Source organism: Somniosus microcephalus, chromosome 11 (assembly GCF_052327205.1).
Source record: "Somniosus microcephalus isolate GS21.2 chromosome 11, FLI_Smic_1.0, whole genome shotgun sequence".
NCBI lineage: Eukaryota > Metazoa > Chordata > Chondrichthyes > Squaliformes > Somniosidae > Somniosus > Somniosus microcephalus.
This window is the reverse complement of record NC_140997.1, coordinates 215873577-215897556: the sequence shown is the minus strand read 5'-3', so window position 1 is coordinate 215897556 and position 23980 is coordinate 215873577. Positions and strand designations below refer to the sequence as shown.

Genomic DNA, 23980 nt, shown 5'->3' with positions numbered 1-23980 from the left:
CATCGAAACTTATAAAATTCTGACAGGTCTGGACAAACTAGATGCAGGTAGAATGTTCCCGATGGTCGGAGAGTCCAGAACCAGGGGTCATAGTCTAAGGATAAGGGGTAAGCCATTTAGGACAGAGATGAGGAAGAATTTCTTCACCCAGAGAGTGGTGAACCTGTGGAATTCTCTACCACAGAAGGCAGTTGAGGCCAAATCTTTAAATATATTCAAGAAGGAGTTAGATATATTTCTTAGAGTTAAAGGTATCAAGGGATATGGGGAGAAGGCAGGTACGGGGTACTGAGTTTGGATGATCAGCCATGATCTCATGGAATGGCGGAGCAGGCTCGAGGGGCCGAATGGCCTACTCCTGCTCCTATCTTCTATGTTTCTATGATATGACTATGTTGTCAGATTCAATGGCGCTCCCAGTTAACTTATTCCACCCTGTGTGCCTAGTATTTGAAACCTTCATCACAACAAACAACTTTGCCAATCCCCTTCACAATCTTGAAAACTTCAATTAAGGCACATTGAAGTCTCTTTTCCAATGTGGACAAGTCTAATTTCATTTACCTTCCCTCTTAAGATTCCTGATACCCAGAATCATCTCGATTGCTTACCTCTGTTCCCTGTCAAAAGTCATAAAGTCCTTCCTATGAATACGTGATCAAAACTGCACAAAACACTCCAGAGCAAATTTAACCAATGCTTTATACAAGTGTCCCACTGACATATTAACACATCTTCTTTCTTTTCAAATGCTGATGGGACAGCTGTGCATTTCCAGAATTTTCTGTATCTATTTAGTATAACCTCTGATTTGTGCTCGATCCTTTTGAAAATATAACCCAATACCTTATTTTTGCTACTACAGCTAAGAATTGGGCTGACCATTTATAAGTCTACAATAACTCCAAGGCCGGGATCTTACCTGAGGAGGCGTGTTGGGGGCAAGACTGCTGGTTTCTGGGTTCTAGTCCCGCCCCCAGCGACATCTGAGGGCCTGACGCTATTTCCCTTTGATTGGCCTCGTTAAGCCTGCCCTGCGGGCTTGCCAGCTAATTAAGGGAAAGCCGGTGTCAGATGACGTCAGTGCATGACGCTTCATCTGTCAGTTTTGTTAGTGACAGGCCCCATAATTTTTTGACAGATGAATTGTCAGCGTTTGACAGCATTGAGGTGCTGTCAAACACTGTCCAAAGGTGAGCCCTTGCTCCCAGGCTCACCAATGACTCTCTCCTTAGGAGAAAACAGATGGCAGCTGCATGCGAGATTGCAGAAGCCATCTGTCAATTCTGACGATTAGGTGAAGCTTCACAGAAATATCAAATCTCGTCATCTGCAGTTACATATAAACAGAATAAAAATATTTCTCACTACATTCTCTCACCTGTCATGCTTACCTGTGCACCATTGCACCCATCACACTACCTCTGCAGCTGTCATTTGCACACTTACGCTGCAGCAGACCCACAGCTCGCCTCGCTGACCCTGGCAGGGTTTCCCGCCGTCGGGAAGGCCCCATCAGCAGGCTGAAAACGAGGAAAAGCCTCTTAAATGCCTGTTAACAGGCAGTTAATTGGCTCTAATCCCCTCCCCGTCGCTGGGAGACGATCCCTGCGCGAGTCGGGGACCCGCCTCCTGGGAAGATGGTTCGGAGGCGGGTTGGGACCCGCTCCCAATTTTTCCTATTTCCCCAGCAGTCCCACCTTCTCAGGGCTGGTAAAATCCAGCCCTTAGTCTCTTTCCTGATCAGCATGGGAATAGGTCTGTTCCACTTAATAATTTTAGTGTTCCATATTAAATATCTTACACTGAATTGCATCTGCCACCTACTAACCCAGTTACCTAAAAATCCAAATCTTTCTGAATCTTGCTGGATTGTTCTTTATTAGCTCTACCTTTTCTTTTGGTATCTACAACGTGGTAGACTTTGCATACAATATCAAAAATAGAGGGGATTCCAAGGCTCTCCCTTTGGATCTACTGCTAACAACCTCTTCAGCTTGAAAAGACCTCATTTTAACTACCTCAGTTTCTTATTTTTGAGCCTATTATCCATCCAGTATCATACTTTACTCTCGTTATTCCTTACCATTAATCATCAATGTAGATGCATGTCAAAGGATTTCTGCTAATGCAGGTATGTATAAACTGCGTTTCCCTCGCCACTGGCGTCAGTAATAGCTTTGAAAAACAGGTTAGGTAACCATGAACCACCACCCCTGCCGCACCCCGCACCCCACCCTCCCCAACTCTGATTTGGATTTAAGTAACTGGATTAGTAGGTGGCAGATGCAGTTCAGTGTAAAATAATCAATATGGGGTGCTAAAAGTTGGCAACGGGTCCTAAGCATCATATGGTGGGAGGAGATTAGCGATACTGCAATACCAAAACTGATATCAAAAGTAGGCAACAATTAATGAGCAAAATATCTCATTTTTTAAATCAGAAAGTACATAGGCCTTATTTGAGAATTTGGCAATTCAATTTTTTAGCTATCCAATTATTAATTTCGGATTCCAAAACAATTACATTCCATTCTACAAAACATCAACAGGTTAGCTTGATGCAACAATCATTGACATTCTCCATTTCTGCAGTCTTTTCAGTTTACCTATACACTTTTCTGCTTACCCAATTCCCTTCCTAAATTATCTCTTTTAAATCAAGATTATTAAGCTTAAGGTACATAAAGAAACCCACCTCTTTGTCCCACCCATTTAAAATTTTGAATTAAAATATCAACTGGAAACTCAACTGAAGAGAACGACCATACCTTTCCTTGGTACAAAATGACTGGGCAGACAAAGCGACTACGACATCGCGCCATCTTACTCCGGCTCACAAATTCCTGCAGTTTACTCGTCTGAACTGTGCTCTCAAACCTGTTAAACAGAGGGAAAATATTTTAAAACTAAAATTAACCAGTGAAACTACAACACATTGATATTCCATCCATATGTAAAACATTACCACAGGCAGAATGATTTGTATGCACATGGTGACGTCACTCCTGCTACCAGAACAGCACAGTTTGAGAAGCCCTACACAAGGTCAGGTGAGATGACGACGCCAACAATATAGATGAAGGAAGATCAAGGGTAGGGCCAAAGAGAAGTTTTAAGAAAAATTAAGAATTGAAAGAAGCATGATTTTTCACCACTATTGGAGGGTAAGGAGATCAAGAAAAAATTATTCGGATATTGCACTGCAAGAGGAATGGGGTTTTGAGCAATGAGGCCCGAGTACAGAGCACCAGCAAACATTCACCTATAGTGAAACTGTTTTCACTAAATGAAATATAAAAACCTTTGACAAACGGTTTCCACTAGATAAAATATAAAACAAACAGGATATTAGACTTTATTGCCTCTTTATGACTAAATGAAAGGAAGCATGTTGCAGAAATGTTCAACAATCTGTATCATCTTTCCCCAGTGGTGTGTTGTGCTGTTATACAACACCCTACTTATCCTAGTAGAATCAAAATGGATCAATGGAACAAGCATTACTGGGAATGTGGCCATGCGACGATTCAACTGAAAAATCAACACTGTGACCACAATGTTGCCGAGCTGTCAAATATAACCTAGTTGCAAATGTATAAAAAAAGAAACTGAAGCGTGTTCTTTCAAGCTGTAGAACTGCTAGTATAAACCCGCCGTACAAGAATGGCCCGGATTTTGCGGTCAGCGGCGAAGGGACGGTGCTTGCCGTTCACTAGGCTGACAGCTGCCCACAGAGTCTTCACGGGTTTTCGAGCGTAGACTCGCTGCCATCAGCAATGTTCCCCCTAAGGTGCATGGCTGCGCACCAATCACGAGGTCCCGCGCAGGCCGCTCACCAGCTTCTGCCACTGGAAGAGATTCATAGAAGATAGGAGTAGGAGTAGGCCATTCGGCCCCTCGAGCCCGCTCCGCCATTTAATGAGATCATGGCTGATCATCCAAATTCAGTACCCTGACCCTGCTTTCTCCCCATAGCCTCAAGAAATATATCCAACTCCTTCTTGAATATATTTAATGAATTGGCCTCAACTGCCCTGTGGGGCAGAGAATTCCACAGGTTCACCACTCTCTGGGTGAAGAAATTCCTCCTCATCTCAGTCCTAAATGGCTTACCCCTTATCCTTAGACTGTGACATCTGGTTCTGGACTTCACCGCCATCGGGAACATCCTTCCTGCATCTAGTCTGGTTACAATTATGTAAGTTTCAATGAGATCCTCTCTCATTCTTCTAAACTCTAGTGAATATAAGCCTAATCGACCCAATCGCTCCTCATACGTCATTCCTGCCATCCCAGGAATCAGTCTGGTGAATCTTCGCTGCACTCCCTCCATGGCAAGAACATAAGGTGACCAAAACTGCATACAATACTCAAGGTGTGGTCTCACCAAGGCCCTGTACAACTGCAGCAAGACATCCTTGCTCCTGTACTCAGATACCGCGCAGGCGCAGCAAATTTAAAGGGACCATGCACAAAAAAAAATTAGAGGGAACATTGCTCATCGGCCATCTGATCCAGTGCAGCACCCTCTATAGAGGATCTGTGGCGTGCGAGTAGGGCAAACAACAGCAAGACGCTTCAACCACTCGAGACTGAAGAATCCTCATTGAGACACACAGAGTCTAATCCAGGAAATATAAACCAGTAATTATAAATTAGATTTAATTCATGTACAGAAAGCGAAATAAAGATTGAGAAAGAAAGATGGTACTGTATTGAGAGAGAGATACGAGACAGAAAAAGTAAAAAAAAAAAATTTTAATCTTTATTTTTTTTTAAATCTCTACCACTAATTAAATTCTGAAGGAATGAGACTCCATACTTGTAAAATTAAATTTTCATGGCCAGAGAGGTTGTCTGGCAGTAATTAAAATTGATCACACCATGAAAAAATCCCCAACACCTGAATGCACCAGCCCTAACTTTTTCTGCCGTGTTTAGTGGGTAAGTATCGCAACTTCACGCTCTTACATTGATTTCAATGTGGAGTCTATTGGTGAGGTACTGTTATAGCACAGCCTGTAGAGGAGCAGGGTAACACAGACTGTAACTTCTGGATTTCTATGTTTAACTGCCCAGGTGCGTACTCTGGAAGTTACTGTCCGATTTATTCCTAATAACGGTGAGCGCTGATAGCCTCACCGCTATTCTCAACACAAAATCCGGGCCAATATCTCAAGACTAAACCGCACGGTTGCAAACGATTTTTTACATTAAGGGTGCAGATGTCAACCATGGATCTTTAATAAAAACAAATAATAAAATTACCCAATACAAGAAATCCCTCAGGAGTCTGATATTTCAGGTTGGGTGAAGCTTCTAATTTGTACCCAGCTGACATCAGCCACAGGCCTGCACACTCACAACATAGAAACATAGAAGATAGGAGCAGGAGTAGGCCATTCGGCCCCTCGAGCCTGCTCCGCCATTCAATGCGATCATGGCTGATCATCCAAGTTCAGTACCCTGTCCCTGCTTTCTCCCCATACCCCTTGATCCCTTTAGCCTTGAGAAATATATCCAACTCCTTCTTGAATATATTTAATGAATTGGCCTCTACTGCCTTCTGTGGTAGAGAATTCCACAGGTTCACCACTCTCTGGGTGAAGAAATTCCTCCTCATTTCTGTCCTAAAAGGCCTACCCCTTATCCTTAGACTGTGACCCCTGGTTCTGGATTCCCCGATCATCGGGAACATCCTCCCTGCATCTAGTCTGTCCAGTCCTGTCAGAATTTTATAAGTTTCAATGAGATCCCCTCTCATTCTTCTAAACTCCAGCGAGTATAAGCCCAATCGACCCAATTTCTCCTCATACGTCATTCCTGCCATCCCAGGTATCAGCCTGGTGAATCTTCGCTGAACTCCTTCCATGGCAAGAACATCCTTCCTCAGATAAGGCGACCAAAACTGCACACAATACTCAAGGTGTGGTCTCACCAAGGCCCTGTACAACTGCAGCAAGACATCCTTGTTCTTGTACTCAAACCCTCTCGCTACGAAGGCCAACATACCATTTGCCTTCTTAACCGCCTGCTGCACCTGCATGCTTACCTTCAGCGACTGGTGCACAAGGACACCCAGGTCTCGTTGCACTTCCCCTTCTCCCAATCTATTGCCATTCAGATAATAATCTGCCTTCCTGTTTTTGGACACCAAAGTGTCAACATGGCTTGGCACTCTTTCCATCCCTGGCAGCGAATAGTAACTGGCCTTAATCTCCTTGTCAAAGACATGCCCGCCTCAGGACTCCATCTGACCTGAAATTTCAAGTATCCTTGGGGCTCGCTGTAATTATACACATTATATACTCCCCAATATAGAGTTTTTAAATTGAACTTTATGTAGGAAATGTCAAAATGGGAAAGCACTCTACATTGAAGTCAATTCCTCTGCATTATTTTTCTTCCATAAGCTACCCAGCATGCTTAAGTTGAATAGCATCTCTTACAATTAAATGCGTTCTACATACGTGTGCATTCCACTAAATGGTATACTTTAAAATATGCCTGACTACCTATTAAAAATGAATTATTCAACTAGAGATACCGAGGTGGCCTGGATAGCCAGTATCTGAGGAAATTAATGAACCAACCACAAATTCTGTTTAAAAAAAACAGACTTGCCATTATCAAGTACAAATGTTTACTTCCCTTTTTCAATGCTAATAATAAACTCCTAAAAGAGAAAACTCCATGCACATATCATTAGTGACTGCCATTAGGACCGTTTCACTTCGGTTACTGCTCTTAAAACATCAGCCAAAGGGTACAACAGCACTTGCAACCAATGTTCCCTCTCATTTTTTTTTTAAGATACGCGACCCACTCAAATTTCCGTGCATGCACGGTTTTTCCATTTAAAAGCCGGTGAGCCGGCTGTGCGGGACCTCCAGACCGCTGCGTGGCTGTGCAGCTTAACAGCATGCAACACCTTCTGCACCTATTAGAAGTGGCTGCATAACCCTGGCATTTGGTGATGTTAATAATTGCGATGACTGCAGCAAAGTGGACCTGTAGATGAAGTTTGTTTGTGTGTAATAGTGGTGTCCACAGCAGACATCATCAGTGGGCGACAAATACTTTGGGGTTGGGAAAATCTGTTTGAAGCCAGAGGAAATACCGTTTAATTGATTTTAAGCAGGCTTGGAATATTCCTTCAATCTGCATCTAAAGGAGCGTCACTGGTTTGCATTTCAAATTACAGCTACTTCTGAAACTGTAATGGTAATGAAGCAGATCCGAAGCAGCAGCCTGCTTTGGTACTCAATGCATAACAAATCAAACACGTGGGATCACCGTAGACCACTTCTCACTATTTGGATCACTTCTCCATTCTCTACTTAAGGTAGAGAGTAAAAACAATGATTTAAAAATACACAAATATTTTTGCCAAAAATATCACTCTTGGCTCAGAAGTTCAATACATTTCTAAATACGAATATCTATAGTTCAGCCCAAACAACTGGTCATTCAGCAAATCAACCTACATTAAAACAGAATACAATCAAAGAGGTTGATTCCGTTTCTGAATGTGCTGCTGTGTCTAGCCGAGACTTGGAACTGATTTGACCGCATTCATGGTGATTATTAATAAAATGTACCCTAGTTACACATTTTATGAGCTGATTGGGAGCTCAATAGAGTAAGTGTGAATGGAAACATGGTCGACAGGATGTTAAAACTTTGATCAGATGTGGAGTTTCCTGGAATACAGAGTGTTATGTAGCAGAACACAGGTCAGTCAGGAGAAGCAGGATTCCAATCAAGCTACAAATAGAACACTCTGCATTCTTCTCCTTTCCAGTGCGGCATCGGCAGCGGGTGGAGGCGGAGCTGAGCGGCAGAGCGACTACAAGAGGCCCCAGAGGCTCAGGTAGGCCCCAGTGCGGCATCGGCAGCGGGTGGAGGCGGAGCTGAGCGGCAGAGCGACTACAAGAGGCCCCAGAGGCTCAGGTAGGCCCCAGTGCGGCATCGGCAGCGGGTGGAGGCGGAGCTGAGCGGCAGAGCGACTACAAGAGGCCCCAGAGGCTCAGGTAGGCCCCAGTGCGGCATCGGCAGCGGGTGGAGGCGGAGCTGAGCGGCAGAGCGACTACAAGAGGCCCCAGAGGCTCAGGTAGGCCCCAGTGCGGCATCGGCAGCGGGTGGAGGCGGAGTCGGGACCAGCGGGAGCAGCGAGGAGGAGCTCGGGAGAAAACCCGGCGACCAGCGAGGCCCGAGACCACAGCTGGGGCAGTCGGGAGAGCAGGAGGCCAGTAACTCTTATATAGGTGGAGCTGTTGCTAAACCCGAAACACTACAGTGTAGTGTCTCCCACCCTTCCACCTCCTCTAACCTTTTAGGGGTTAGTGGAAGTTGAAAAGGTAGGTTCAATTTATTTTATTTCAGGAGCCTAACCTAGGTGGAAAAGGTTCCAGGACAGGAGGCGGCAGTGAAAATACAACACCAGAAAACAGATAGGAGACTGGTTGGTGAGTACTTTCACAAACTTATTCTAAGTAGAATTCAATAATTAAGCTAAATCGTAGTAAATAAAAGGGTATTGTAAGGGTTAAGTCATGGAAGGGCAGCTCGGACCCGTGTCATGCTTCTCCTGTGCCATGTGGGAAATCAGGGACACTGTCCCTGACAACTATGTGTGCAGGAAGTGTGTCCAGCTGCAGCTCCTAGCAGACCGCATGGCGGCGCTGGAGCTGCGAATGGACTCACTCTGGAGCATACGCGATGCTGAGGATGTTGTGGATAGCACATTCAGTGAGTTGGTCACACCGCAGGTAAAGGCTAGCTCAGACAGTAAATGGGTGACCAAAAGGCAGGGTAAAGGCAGGAAGGTAGTGCAGGAGTCACCTGCGGTCATCTCCCTCCAAAACAGGTTTACCGTTTTGGGTACTGTTGGGGGAGATGACTTATCAGGGGAAGGCACCAGCAGCCAGGTTCAGGGCACCATGACTGGCTCTGCTGCACAGAAGGGCGGGAAAAAGAGGGATAGGGCTATAGTGATAGGGGATTCAATTGTAAGGGGGATAGATAGGAGTTTCTGTGGCCGAGACCGAGACTCCAAGATGGTATGTTGCCTCCCTGGTGCAAGGGTCAAGGATGTCTCGGAGCGGGTGCAGAGCATTCTGAAGGGGGAGGGGGATCAGCCAGTTGTCGTGGTACATGTAGGTACCAACGATGTAGGTAAAAAGAGGGAGGAGGTCCTACAAGCTGAATTTAGGGAGTTAGGAGCTAAATTGAAAAGTAGGACCTCAAAGGTAGTAATCTCTGGATTGCTACCAGTGCCACGAGCTAATAAGTTTAGAGAGAGTAAGATAGATAAGCTAAATACGTGGCTTGAGCAGTGGTGCAAGGGAGAGGGATTTAAATTCTTGAGGCATTGGAACCAGTTCTTGGGGAGGAGTGACCTGTACCAAGGGGACGGTCTACACCTGAACTGTGAGGGAGCCGATGTCCTCGGGGTAATATTTTCTAGGGCAGTTCGGGAGGATTTAAACTAATTTGGCAGGGGGATGGGAACCTAGGTAGTGGAAAAGAGGGAAGTCATATGAAGTTAGAAATAGATGGTAGAAAGGTGAGAAGCAATAAGCAAAGGAGAGAAACACAAAGGGCCAAACTAATTCATAATGAGAGTGTGAAAAAAGCAAGCCTGAAGGCTTTGTATCTTAATGCTAGAAGCATTAGGAACAAGGTGGATGAATTAGTTGTGGAAATAGAGGTAAACAAGTATGATTTGATTGGGATTACAGAAACGTGGCTGCAGGGTGGGCAAGGCTGGGAACTTAACATCCAGGGATATACAATATTTAGGAAGGATCGGCAAAAAGGTAGGGGAGGTGGGGTAGCATTGCTGGTAAAGGAGGGGATTAATGCAATGGAAAGGAAGGATATTAACTCGGATGAAACGGAATCTGTATGGGTAGAAATGAGAAATAGCAAGGGGAGGAAAACGTTAGTGGGTGTGATATATAGGCCTCCAAATAGTAATATGGAGGTGAGGGAAGGCATAAAAAGGGAAATTAGAGAAGCGTGCGATAAGAGCACAGCTGTCATCATGGGTGACTTTAATTTACATATTGATTGGACTACCCAAATTAGTAAAAATTCTGAGGAGGAGGAATTCCTGGAATGTTTTCGGGACGGTTATCTGGACCAATATGTCGAGGAGCCGACTCGAGATCAGGCCATTTTAGACTGGGTATTGTGCAATGAGAAGGGACTTATCAGCAATCTTCTTGTACGAGGCCCCTTGGGTCAGAGCGATCATAATATGATCGAGCTCTCAGTCGAGATGGAGAGTGAGGAAATTGAATCAGAGACTAAGGTCCAGAACTTAAATAAAGGGAATTACGAGGGTATGAGACGGGAATTGGGTAAGATTGATTGGGTGGTGTTTCTGGGGGGATTGACAGTGGACAGACAATGGCAAGCATTCAAAGATAGAATGGAAGAATTCCAGAACATGTTTATACCGGTTTGGCATAAAAATAAACCTAAAAAGGTGACTCAACCGTGGATAACGAGGGAAATTAGGGACAGCATAAAATCAAAAAAAAGGGCATATCAACTGGCAAAAAAAAGCACCAGACCGGAAGATTGGGGGCAGTACAGGATACAGCAAAAGAGGACAAAGGGATTAATCAGGAAGGGGAAAATAGAATACGAAAGTAAACTTGCAGCAAACATAAAGACAGACTGCAAAAGCTTTTATCGGTATATCAGGAGGAAAAGACTGGTAAAATCCCAAGTCGGTCCCTTGCAGTCCGATTCGGGAGAATATATAATGGAGAATAAGGAAATGGCAGACCAATTAAACTCATACTTTGGTTCTGTATTCACAAAGGAGGACACAAATAACCTCCCAGGAATATCGGCAAACATAGGGACTAATGAGAGGGAGGAGCTGACAGAAATTAGTATCTCTAGGGATATGGTGTTGGGTAAGTTGAGGGGACTGAAGGCCGACAAATCCCCGGGGCCTGATAAACTACATCCTAGGGTACTTAAGGAGGTGGCCCTGGAGATAGCAGATGCTCTAAGGATCATCTTCCGGAACTCCATTGACTCGGGAACAGTACCCGTGGATTGGAGGGTAGCTAATGTTACCCCAATATTTAAAAAGGGGGGTAGAGAGAAAGCAGGGAATTATAGACCAGTAAGCCTTACATCAGTTGTGGGCAAAATGCTAGAGTCCATTATTAAGGATAAAATAGCAGAGCACTTGACAAATGGGGAAAGGATCGGACAGAGTCAACATGGATTTACAAAGGGTAAATCGTGTTTGACTAATCTGCTGGAATTTTTTGAGGAAGTAACTGGTAAAATAGATGGGGGAGAGCCAGTGGATGTGGTGTACCTTGACTTCCAGAAAGCCTTCGATAAGGTTCCACACAAAAGATTATCATGCAAAATTAAGGCTCATGGGATTGGGGGCAAAGTATTAACGTGGATAGAGAACTGGCTGGCGGATAGAAAACAGAGAGTTGGAATAAACGGCTCGTTTTCGGAGTGGCAGGCAGTGACCAGCGGGGTGCCGCAAGGATCTGTCCTGGGACCCCAGCTGTTCACAATATATATAAATGATCTGGATCAGGGAATTGGATGCAATATTTCCAAATTCGCTGACGACACTAAACTAGGAGGAGGGATGGGCTCTGATGAGGATGTCAGGAGGCTACAGTGCGATTTGGACAGGTTGGGGGAATGGGCGGATACGTGGCAGATGCACTATAATGTGGATAAATGCGAGGTTATCCACTTTGGGGGTAAAAACAGGAGGGTGGATTATTATCTAAATGGCAATAGATTGGGAGATGGGGAAGTGCAGAGGGACCTGGGTGTTCTTGTGCACCAGTCACTGAAGGAGAGCATGCAGGTGCAACAGGCGATTAAGAAGGCAAATGGTATGTTGGCCTTCATATCAAGGGGGTTCGAGTATAGGAATAGGGATACCTTACTACAGCTGTACAAGGTGCTGGTGAGACCGCATCTGGAGTATTGTGTACAGTTTTGGTCGCCCCATCTGCGGAAGGATGTTCTTGCCATGGAAAGAGTGCAGCGGCGATTCACCAGGCTGATACCTGGAATGGCGGGAATGACCTACGAGGAGAGATTGAATAGTTTGGGCTTGTACTCACTGGAGTTTAGAAGATTGAGAGGGGATCTCATCGAAACATATAAAATTATGGCAGGCCTGGACAGGCTGAATTCAGAGAGAATGTTTCCAATGGCCGGGGAGCACAGAACCAGGGGCCACAGTCTAAAAATAGCGGGCAAATCATTTAAAACAGAGATGAGGAAGAATTTCTTCACTCAAAGAGTGGTGAGCCTGTGGAATTCCCTGCCACAGAGGGCTGTGAAGGCTAATTCAATAAATATTTTCAAGAGAGAATTGGATATATTTCTGAAGGCTAAGGGGATTAAGGGTTACGGAGAAAAGGCGGGGACGGGGTACTGAACTGGTAAGATCAGCTATGATCTCAGACGAAGATCAGCCATGATCTCATTGAATGGCGGAGCAGGCTCGAAGGGCCGAATGGCCTACTCCTGTTCCTATCTCTATGTTTCTATGTTTTAATCATCAACTCAATATGTTTACAACAATCCTGCTCTGTAACCAGTCAACAGGCGACGTGTACAATAATCCAGCGGATTCTTTCCCCCTCCCCTCACTATGGATTAAAGGCCTGTCCCCGAGAAGACCAGAAAACAGCATACAGGAAACTCTCTGGTATCCGGCAAAATTCAGGAGTAGGTTCAGGTAAGTTTTACTTCATATTAGTGGCCTTTCCTGGATCTGTGGCTGTGTAACTGGGGTTCCTGCACTTGTTGCTAAGCAACAGGGACACTTGGTCTGTGGCCGGAGTTCCGGCACAAGTTGCTAAGCAACAGGGAAGCCTGGATTTGTTGCTGTGTACGGAGCTCTCGTACCTTTTAACTACACCTCTCTGTAATCCGGACTTTCTGATAAACCGGCACCACGCCGGTCCCGTTGGTGCCGGATAATAGAGTTTCCTGTACATCATTTAAAGTCAAAAGAAAAATGAAGTTTATGGGACTTAAAAGGAGACACCAACCATATTGAAACAATGGAGAATAAAGTTTCATGAAGAAATTGTAAAGTTAAAAGCTGCTGCAGTTTGTACATTATATTATTGATATCTTTAAATAAATTACAGGAATTCCAGTTCATATGGGATGACCTATTCGCCTGTAAAACTAGAAGGCCCCATGTCAAGCTTTGAGTATTGTAGAGCCTGCCTGATTTTCATGCTCTGTATCCTCCCACAGCATATCTAATTGCTATTACTTGGCGGTGAGCCTCAACAGCGAGTGTCAGTGAGGTATTTGAGCCTGATGTAATGGACATCGCAGCTGAGCTCAATTCTGTTCTCACCCGACACCCACACACGTCCCGCCAGGGTCACTAAGCTTGGACCCAGATGAGTTAAAACAAAAGTCTGAGAACACATTAAGCAGATTATTTTCCCCTAGTTTGAATCTCGCTCAATCGCACCACTAAAATATTTTCAGCTAGTCCCAACCTAAAATAAAAGAACTCAGACACTGGAAATATTGGCCTGTGAAATCTTTACATTAAAGCTTTTCCTGAATAAAATTGTTAAATTAAAAAACTCAAACATTTTGGCATAGACATGCTACTACTGACCTCAAAATGGGCAATACAGGAAACTTTCGATTAACCGGCCACTAAATATCCGGAATGCTCTATCCACTGGCAAAATTCAGGAGTCGGTTCAGATAACTTTTTTTTTTACTTTTAGTTACTTTTTTTACTCCATTTGTGGCTGTGCAAGCGTGTAGCTGAAGCTGTTGCTAAGCTAGAGATGCTTGCAACTTGTGCCGATTGTTTTGAAGCTGTTAGGGTTTGTTGCTTTAGACGGAGCTCTGAGCTCCGTATCTTTTACTATAGCGTTCGGTTATCCGGCATTGTTGATGGACCGGCACCAGGTCGGTCCCGTCCGTGCCAGATACCAGAAAGTTTCCTGTAGCATCTTAGAGACGCATTTGTAGAAAGCTGCACAGACCAACAGGATGACCACACCTATGACTGAGAAAAAGCAGAACCCAACACCAATTTTTTCACCCAAAAGGGAATAAGTAAAAGGGAGTGCTGGGGAATGGGACACTTTCCAACTTTATCACCAGGTGCTGGCATTAAGCAATCCTGGATTGAGTGTCGCAAGGACCAAATACAGAGTGACGCTTCCTGTACTCTGCCCTAATCATGCACCTTAAGTCCCTCAAAACTCAAAAAGAGCATCCCCTATTGAACTAGGGTGGATTTCCCATATAGTACCAATGACGATATCAGGTTAAGCAATAAGTAGACAGGCAAGTCCCCACAAGGAGCGAAGAAGAATGAGTCATTTGTCCTACACAAATGGCACAACTTTTTAACATGAGAACAAGCTTCAAAACACAAATCCTCTTTTTCCAAGGATTGCTCAAAAGAGTCTGGTGGGCTGATTCACCTGAAAAACTGACTGCACCAGTCCTAGGCACATACCAGGCAATCGATGTAGCACCAACAGCAGTAAAAGAAACTCATAGCACTAAATCGGTCACAACCGCCCTTTCTCTCAGGTTCAGCAGTCAGCGGGGAAGGAGGAAGCAAAACCAGGTGCAAAAATTATTTGCAGCTTTTGCAGTTCAACCTATTGCATCAGATAACCTCTTCCCTTCCCGTTTCTCAGCTCTAATGATTAAACAGCCTTCTCGTCAGCTACACTATTCTTCCTGTAACTATAATTAGTCTCATTCCAATTGTTTCTTGGGCCAAAATAGCTTCCTCTACTATCTCTGCTATCCAGCCCAAATTTGATTAATAAAATGGCAAGATCCCCACTGATGGCTCAGTGAGGTTATACAGCGTGTAACTGGCCACACAGACCAGATCAGGTTCACGCCCCAATCTATGCCGAGTTAGTTGATAGTCAAGGCAAGAGTTTCGGTACCTCAACTACCCCAATAGTGCAGGCCTTGGGACCAAAGATGGAAGTCCAGGTGTGATTGTCCAATGAGAACAGAATCGGTCTTGGCTGTGATGTACCCAGCAGTCAAACAGATTATCAACAATCCGTCAAGTCTCGTGTGTGAATCATGGCACCTTGGCTAAACAATCCGTCAAGTCTCGTGTGTGAATCACGGCACCTTGGCTAAACAATCCGTCAAGTCTCGTGTGTGAATCACGGCACCTTGGCTAAACCATTCGTCAAGTCTCGTGTGTGAATCACGGCACCTTGGCTAAACCATCCGTCAAGTCTCGTGTGTGAATCATGGCACCTTGGCTAAACAATCCGTCAAGTCTCGTGTGTGAATCATGGCACCTTGGCTAAGGTACTGTAGAAGGCTCTGCAGAAGGAACCATACGCCTGAAAGTCTATAGGCACACAAAATCTGGCAAGAAAAAAAATTCACATGGTGTGGGAAACCATTACAATTGATTGGGAGCACCAAACAGAAACGTTGATGTTAGCACACAGCACAAGTGTGCATGGTTGAAGCTTACACAATTAAAAGTTATTCAGGTCATATATTTAACTCCAAAGAGCTTATTCAGTGCTGACATAATGAATAATGACAAAGGTTTGAGATGTAGAAATGGTGGAAGAACAGGAAAAAATTAGGGTGTGTGTTCCAGGAAGTACTTCATTGACTGTAAAGCGCTTTGGCATGTCCCGAGGTCGTGGAAGGCGTTCTATAAATGCAAGTCTTTCTTTCCAGGAGCACCCAGCAACCTCTCAAATTCCAGAGGGGTAAGATGACAATGATCATTGAAGATGTGGCGTGCACCATAAAACAGCCAAACACAAGTCTATCAGAAACAAAGTTATGCATTATTAATTTTTTTTTAAATTGGTTTAACAAGCATCAGAGACTAAGCCTGCTTTTATATTGCTGCCCAGGTCTTGGGAGAGTCAGCTAACTGCACCACTCTCCTGCGTTTAATTAAACCATTCTTCCCGGCTACATCGTGGGCCTCGATATTCCATCTATGTGTAAAGTGTCACCACAGGGAGACCCATTGAAACTTATAAAATTCTAACAGGACTGGACAGACTAGATGCAGGAACGATGTTCCCGATGGCGGGGGAGTCCAGAACCAGGGGTCACAGTCTAAGGATAACGGGTAAGCCATTTAGGACTGAGATGAGGAGGAATTTCTTCACCCAGAGAGTGGTGAACCTGTGGAATTCTCTACCACACAAGGCAGTTGAGGCCAATTCATTAAATATATTCAGGAAGGAGTTAGATATATTTCTTAAGGCTAAAGGGATATGGGGAGAAAGCAGGGACAGGGTACTGAATTTGGATGATCAGCCATGATCTCATTGAATGGCTCGAGGGGCCGAATGGCCTACTCCTGCTCCTATCTTCTATGAATAGTTTTGTCGGCATATGGTGACGTCACTCCTGCTGCCAGAGCATTACAGATACTGGCCCCAGGAAAGCCAGCACCAGTCAGGGATACCTGGTTTTAAAAAACAGCCAGCAGCTGAAGTCAGATATAAAAGCAGTTAAAAGGATCCCTCGAAGTTCTAATACTGAAAAACACCGACAGCGATGACAATTCCAAGAAAAATGCCCTCTTTGTATGGCCTTAAAAAATGAATGTCACCATTAGGACCATCTTTTAAAGAATTAGTTTCACGGTTTGTTTTTCTTGTCTATTTGCATTTAATAGCTTTGTTTGAACAGAGAGGGGGACAATGACATGATCGAATCCAAGAGTGCAGCATAAGCATTTGAAATGATTTGTTGTTCACCATAACCCGCACTGTTACTGATCTCAATTCACAAATCAGGCTCAGGAAAACACCTCCCAGCAAGATTTCCCCAATGTCATCAGCACTATTTAAAAAAAAAAAAAAAAAAAAATTATTCCCCTCCTCACAAAAGGAAATTCAGAGAAAAAGGAAAAACAAATTGAAGTTTCTTAAAGTGAATTCATTGTGTACGCAGCCTCTGCTGAACCGCTCCAGGCAGCAATTCTCACTTTTCTCCAGCTGAAGCCAACAGCAAAACCAAAATTACCAGCATGCTGTCATTTTTCAGAGGATGAATCTGTTGTCTTGAACAAGTTTTAAAAATTGGTCTTGGTAAAGGGCAATCCATTACTGTTCCAATGCAATGTGTCGTGGCCGATTCCGCAGTGAGTTCCCAATCTCAGCTATTTTATTGGAGAGGTATAGAGCAGATGTCAGCTATTTTTGCAGAATAACTAGAGATATATTAATTATATATTTTTCCAAATAGAAGGCAAGTTTCCCCAGCCCATTTCCCTTCTTATAAGCTGTTCATCTACAATATCCTCTCGTTCTGATGACGGGTTATGCCCGAAACGTTAATTTGTCACTTTTCTCCACAGATGCCATGCCTGACTTGCCGAGTGCTTCCAGCATTTTCTGTTTTGGTCACCACATAGTTACTCAACTGCACTGGCTGAGGCTTAGGATGAGACTGTCTGCCTATCCACTCAGTTGGGGAAAGGGACGTGTGACATAAGGAAACCTAAAGATAGGAAAAGGAGAAAAGTTACCGTCAACTGTGCATTAAGTCACTGTAAGGAGCCTCAGTGACACGACCTATTCAAACTTACAGCATGTTATTAGCAATGAAGGCTTCACAAGCTGCTGTGAATGAATGACATTCCCGCTCTATCCTCCTGTTCCCCTCGCCTCCCCCAAAACAACTTAGCTTGCAAGTTCTCTGGGAAAACACAATAGCGACATGAATAATCACACTAAGTTCACGGGTGCTGGACAAATTGCCGACTTTGATTAAATCCCATTACCTGTCCTTGTCACCCTCTGTGCTTGCATACTCCATAAAGACGATCTGGCGGGGGTAATGTCCACAAAGCTCTCCATTTGGGTTCTGGATCACACTGTACACATAGTCCCTCCTGAACAATTCCAGGCAGCGGTTCTCAATCTTCTCCACCTGCAACCAGAGAGACAATCCAAATTACCACAGCGGAGGGGTGCGGTCAATCAACAGATAAATGCACGGTCTTGAACATAACATCTAAAGTACGAGGTCCCGATAGTCATTTTTCAGGTACTTCTAACTGACCTCTGTACGAAGGTATTATTGCAAGTGATCTTTGCAAGAGGTTTCAGTCATTTTTAGCAAATCAAAAGCATTTTCTTTCTTTTTTTTTTTTTTTTTTTTAAAGTGGTCTGTGTTGTCGTATTCCTTATAATCAACTCATAAGCCAAAATATAAGATTTCCAGTTTAAATGTGTCAAAAGAGCGTGCACAGTGATTTACTGAAGTTCATAGGCATAAATCATGAGAGAGAGACAGACACGGAGTTTTAAAGATTGAAATAAAGGACAGAAAAGAAAAAAAGCTTGCATCTGTACAGCGCCTTTCAAAACCTCAGGACGTCCCAAAGCGCTTCACAGCTAATTAAGTACTTTTCAAGTGCAGTTACTGTTGTAACGTATGGAAACACAGCAACCAATTGGTGCATAGCAAGGTCCCACAAACAGCAATGAGATAAATGACCACAAACTCTTTTAGTGGTACTGGTTGATTACTGGTACTAGTGGTGCTGTCCCAGTAAGGTCCCTGAACAGCAGTAAAATTGGGTTCAGCATGCTTGGGCTTGTCAGCTGTGGCTCAGTGGGCAGCAGGTTGTGGGTTCAAGTCCCACTCCAGAGACTTGAGCACAAATATCTAGGCTGACACTCCAGTGCAGTACTGAGGGAGTGCTGCACTGTCAGAGGTGCCGTCTTTCAGATGAGACTTTAAAACCGAGGTCCCGTCTGCTCTCAGGTGGATGTAAAAAATCCCATGGCACTATTTCGAAAAAGATGAAATTTAACGCAGAAAAGTGCGAAGTGATACATTTTGGTAGAAAGAATGAGGAGAGGAAATATAAACTAAAGGGTACAATCCTAAAAGGGGCGCATGAACAGAGACCTGGGGTATATGTGCACAAATCGTTGAAGGCGGCAGGGCAGGTTGAGAAAGCAGTTAAAAAAGGTTACGGGATCCTGGGCTTCATAAATAGAGGCATAATGATTCCAGGGATGAGGAACTTCAGTTACGTGGATACACTGTTCTCCTTAGAGCAGAGAAGATTGAGAGGAGATTTGATAAAGGTGTTCAAAATCATGAGGGGTCTGGACAGAGTAGAGAGAGAGAGAGAAACTGTTCCCATGGCAGAAGAGTCAAGAACCAGAGGACACAGATTTAAGGCGATTGGCAGAAGAACCAAATGTGACATGAGGAAAAACTTTTTTAACTCAGTGAGAAATGCACTGCCTGAAAGGGTGGTGGAGGCAGATTCAATCATGGCTTTCAAAAGGGAGTTGGATAATTACCTGAAGGAAAAAAGTTTGCAGGGCTTTGGGGAAAGGGCGGGGGAGTGGGACTAGCTGAAGTACACTTTCAGAAAGCTGGCATGGGCAAGACAGGCCAAATGGCCTTCTTCCATGCTGTAACCATTCTATGATTCTATAATTCTATGAGTTATCCCCGGTGTCCTAGTCAATATTTATCCCTCAACCAACACCTAAAAAAAGAGATTATCTGGTCATTATCACATTGCTGTTTGTGGGAGCTTGCTGTGCACAAATTTGCTGCCATGTTTCCTGTGGTAAACCACTGTTATAGTTATCACTGTATATTGTTCTCACTGTTCTCACTGTCACATCACTACACGAGGTCGCCTCTTGTCGCACTGTTATACCTGGGCTGACCACCTCCGACTCCGCCCATTACCTGCCCAGGTATAAAGGTAGCTGACTGGCTAGTATTCCTCCCTGTTGGATCGGATCACCCACGAGGGTGGGCTCTGTTATTTAGCCAATAAAAACCTTCAGTTACGTTCTTAACTCGTCGCCTTTTATTGGACTAATTGATAGGCATATCATTTCCTATATTACAACAGTGACTACACTTCAAAGCGTACTTCATTGGCTGTAAAGTGCTTTGGGATGTCCAGTGGTCATGAAGAGCGTGATATAAATGCAAGTCTTTTTGCGCTAGGGCGAGGAAAATTAGCCAAGGTTCCTACCCCGATTGCTATTCCTGGTGTAAAATGAGTGCGTGTGGATGTTGTGCGAGGACTGGACTAAGATCACACGTGATGCCTCCGACCACTGAACAGGCCACTGACACTTTGATCACATCGTCCAGGCTCACACATGAAGAATGGTCACTGGGGTGAGACTCTGGTAGGTATCCAGCATCTGTGGAAAGCTTAGCAGCTTGGGCAGATAGATGTCAAATGAAATCTAATACAGGAAACTTTCGTTTAACCGGAGGTTAAGTGTCCGGAAAGCTCTATCTACCGGCAAAATTCAGGAGCCGTTTCTTATAAGTTTTTTTACTTCTCGTTGCTTTTTTTTCTCCCCAGTCGTGGCTCCCAAGCGTCTAGCTGAAGCTGTTGCTTAGCTACAGAGACGCTTTTAAGCTGCGGCCGACTGTTTTGAAGCTGTTGCTAAGTAACAGGGTTTGTTGTTTCATACGGAGCCGAGAAGCTCCGTATGTTTTAACATTAGCGCTGGTTTATACGGCAGTTTTGATGGGACGGCACCAGCTCGGTCCCGTCAGTGCTGGATACCAGAAAGTTTCCTGTATAGAGAAATGAGGTGATGAATTTTGGGAGCAAGAATAAGGAGAGGACATACAAGCTAAATGATACGTATGTTTGTCCAATAATGATGACGGCAATATTGGTGTGGTATTGATTGTAAACTACCACAGCCTTTCAAATACATAGATACATAGATACATAGAAGATAGGAGCAGGAGTAGGCCATTCGGCCCTTCGTGCCTGCTCCGCCATTCGATGAGATCATGGCTGATCCTTTAATTCAGTATCCCGTCCCCGCCTTCTCTCCGTAACCCTTAACCCCTTTTGCCCGTAGAAATATATCTAATTCCCTCTTAAATATATTTAATGAGCTGGCGTACACTGCCCTCTGTGGCAATGAGTTCCACAGGTTCACCACTCTCTGAGTGAAGAAATTCCCCCTCATCTCTGTCCTAAATGGTTTAGCCCTTATCCTTAAATTATGTCCTCTAGTTCTGTTCTCACCCGCCAAGGGAAACATTCCTTCTGCATCCAGTCTGTCTAGACCTGTCAGAATTTTATACACTTCTATGAGGTCCCCTCTCAATCTTCTAAACTCCAGTGTGTACATCCCTAAACTACATAGTCTCTCCTCATAGGTCATTCCCGCCATTCCTGGTATCAGCCTGGTGAATCGCCGCTGCACCCCCTCCATGGCAAGAACATCCTTCCTCAGATGAGGCGACCAAAACTGTACACAGTACTCGAGGTGTGGTCTCACCAGTGCCCTGTACAGCTGCAGCAAGGTATCCCTGTTCCTGTATTCTAACCCTTTTGCTATGAAGGCCAGCATACCGTTTGCCTTCTTGACCGCCTGTTGCACCTGCATGCTCGCCTTCAGTGACTGGTGTACAAGAACACCCAGGTCTCTCTGTACTTCCCCCTCTCCCAATCTATTGCCATTTAAATAATAATTTGCCCTCCCGTTCCTGCACCCAAGGTGGATAACTTCGCACTTGTCCACATTATAGTGCATCTGCCATTTATCCGCCCAATCGCCCAGTCTGTCCAAATCGCTCTGGAGCTTCCTGGTCTCTTCCTCTGAGCCCACCCCCCCTCCTAGTTTAGTGTCGTCTGCAAATTTGGAAATGCTGCATCCGACTCCCTGATCCAGGTCATTAATGTAAATTGTGAACAGCTGGGGGCCCAGGACAGATCCCTGTGGTACCCCACTTGTTACTGCCTGCCATTCAGAAAATGAGCCGTTTATTCCAACTCTCTGTTTTCTATCTGACAGCCAGTTCCCTATCCACGCCAATACTTTCCCCTTTATCCCATGAGCCTCAATTTTCCATGCTAATCTTTTATGTGGGACCTTATCGAAGGCCTTTTGGAAGTCCAGGTACACCACATCTACTGGCTCTCCCCCATCTATTCTACCAGTTACTCCCTCAAAAAATTCCAATAGATTAGTCAAGCACGATTTACCCTTTGTAAATCCATGTTGACTCTGTCCTATCCTGTCCCCATTTGCTAAGTGCTCTGCTATTTCATCCTTAATGATGGACTCCAGCATTTTGCCCACAACTGATGTAAGGCTTACAGGTCTGTAATTACCTGCTTTTTCCCTACCCCCCTTTTTGAATAGTGGGGTAACGTTAGCTACCCTCCAATCCATGGGCACTGTTCCCGAGTCTAATGAATTCTGAAAAATCATCCTTAGTGCATCCGCTATCTCTAGGGCCACCTCCTTCAGTACCCTAGGATGCATGTTATCAGGCCCTGGGGATTTGTCCACCTTCAATCCCTTTAGCTTCCTTAACACCATATCCTTAGAGATATTGATTTGCGTCAGTTCCTCCTTTGCCAATGTCCCTATTTTTCCCGATATCCCAGGGAGGTTTTTTGTGTCTTCCTTCGTAAAGACTGACCCAAAGTATGCATTTAGTTGATCTGCCATTTCCTTATTTCCCATTATATATTCCCCCGTATCTGACTGCAATGGACCAACTTTGGTTTTCACCAGTCTTTTCCTTTTGATATACTTATAAAAGCTTTTGGAGTTAGTTTTTATATTTTCCGCCAGCTTGTTTTCGTAAGCTATTTTGCCCCTCTTGATTATGCCCTTTGCCCTCCTTTGCTCTATCTTAAACTGTTCCCAATCTTCCGCTCTGGCGCTTTTTTTGGCTATTTTATACGCCCTATCTTTGGATTTTATGCTGTCTCTAATTTCCCCTGTTATCCACGGTTGAGTCACCTTTTTAGATTTCCTTTTATGCCAGATTGGTATAAACAATTTTTGCAATTTTGTCATTCTATCTTTAAATGTTTGCCATTGTTTATCTACCTCCAGTCCTCCCAGGAACGTTGTCCAATCAGACCTACTCAGTTCCCGTCTCATGGCATCATAATACAAATCAAAGTTTCTCAGCTGGGATTGGGCTCAGTGATATCATTCACCGTGCAGTTCCTAATGGGTTAACCAGAATTATACTTCAATACATATTGCTCTAAATAGGTCAACATGTTTTGTTCAGGACTGAACAAAGTCTGCATTCACAAATGGAAAATAAAATTTGCACGGGGAGGGGTAGGGGGGTGGAGGAGGAAGGCCCTGTTGTCAAATGACAGTGAAAACTTATGACAGAGGCAGATAAAAGAAGCGGATTCAAAGTGTATTGTACAATACAATCTCAGCTCGCTTGAAATTATAAACTCTCTATCCTCAAATGACAGACACCACAGACGGCACAATCCAGTGGAACGAAGCTGCTGAAAATACCAGCAAACTGATTTAAAAAATCAAATCATTAATATAAAAATTGCACAAATGGCAGCGGATTGCTTTCTTTCCAGAAGTGAAACTCTCTGCATTACCAATCAGGTTTTATGCAAGGTTTTCCACCACTGGTCAAATTTGGGGTTAACTAGTAAATTGTGAAACAGCAGGAAGGAAGCACAAATAACCTGGTCCTGTGTGAGGTGGAAGTTTGTACCGATTACTGACAATTCACATCACAAGGAAAAGGAGACCAAATACAATTAAACACGCGAGTCTGTGGCTGCGTGCCATAGTAAAATCAGTGCCCTCAATGCATTGCACAATACTGGTTAGATATCGCTCCTGCCTGTTATTTCTCCAAGAGCGCCGAGTGGAGGCTGGCCAAATTGGCAAGCAAGTCACTACTGGACTTCATAACTGACCAACAGAATCAGTAGATATTGGCAGCTAAATAAAGAGCAGACTGCCCATAAGTGCTCTTTCGCTGCTAGCCACATGGCACATAATCAAAAGAGAGAGAAATGAATTCTTAAATGCAGGTAAAAGGACGCACAAGGGTGGTATGCTGTGCACCAATGTGCTATACCACACAGTGTGAAATTTGAAAGTTCAGTCCCCCACTCTGTTCAGTTTCTGATGTGAATCGT

The 23980-nt window shown here is 44.3% G+C and overlaps 1 protein-coding gene across 4 annotated transcripts in view; it reads right to left on the bottom strand.

Moving 5' to 3' along the window:
• Positions 1–23980, bottom strand: part of mtmr14 (myotubularin related protein 14) — a 102926-nt gene that overhangs the window by 74235 nt on the left and 4711 nt on the right. For all 4 annotated transcript variants that reach the window (XM_086001943.1, XM_086001946.1, XM_086001945.1 and 1 more), the window contains exons 2-3: positions 17816–17964; positions 2772–2880 (exon numbers count right to left, since the gene is read on the bottom strand). In XM_086001943.1, coding sequence (XP_085858069.1) covers positions 2772–2880; positions 17816–17964 — 258 coding nt within the window. The remainder of the gene's footprint in view (positions 1–2771; positions 2881–17815; positions 17965–23980) is intronic.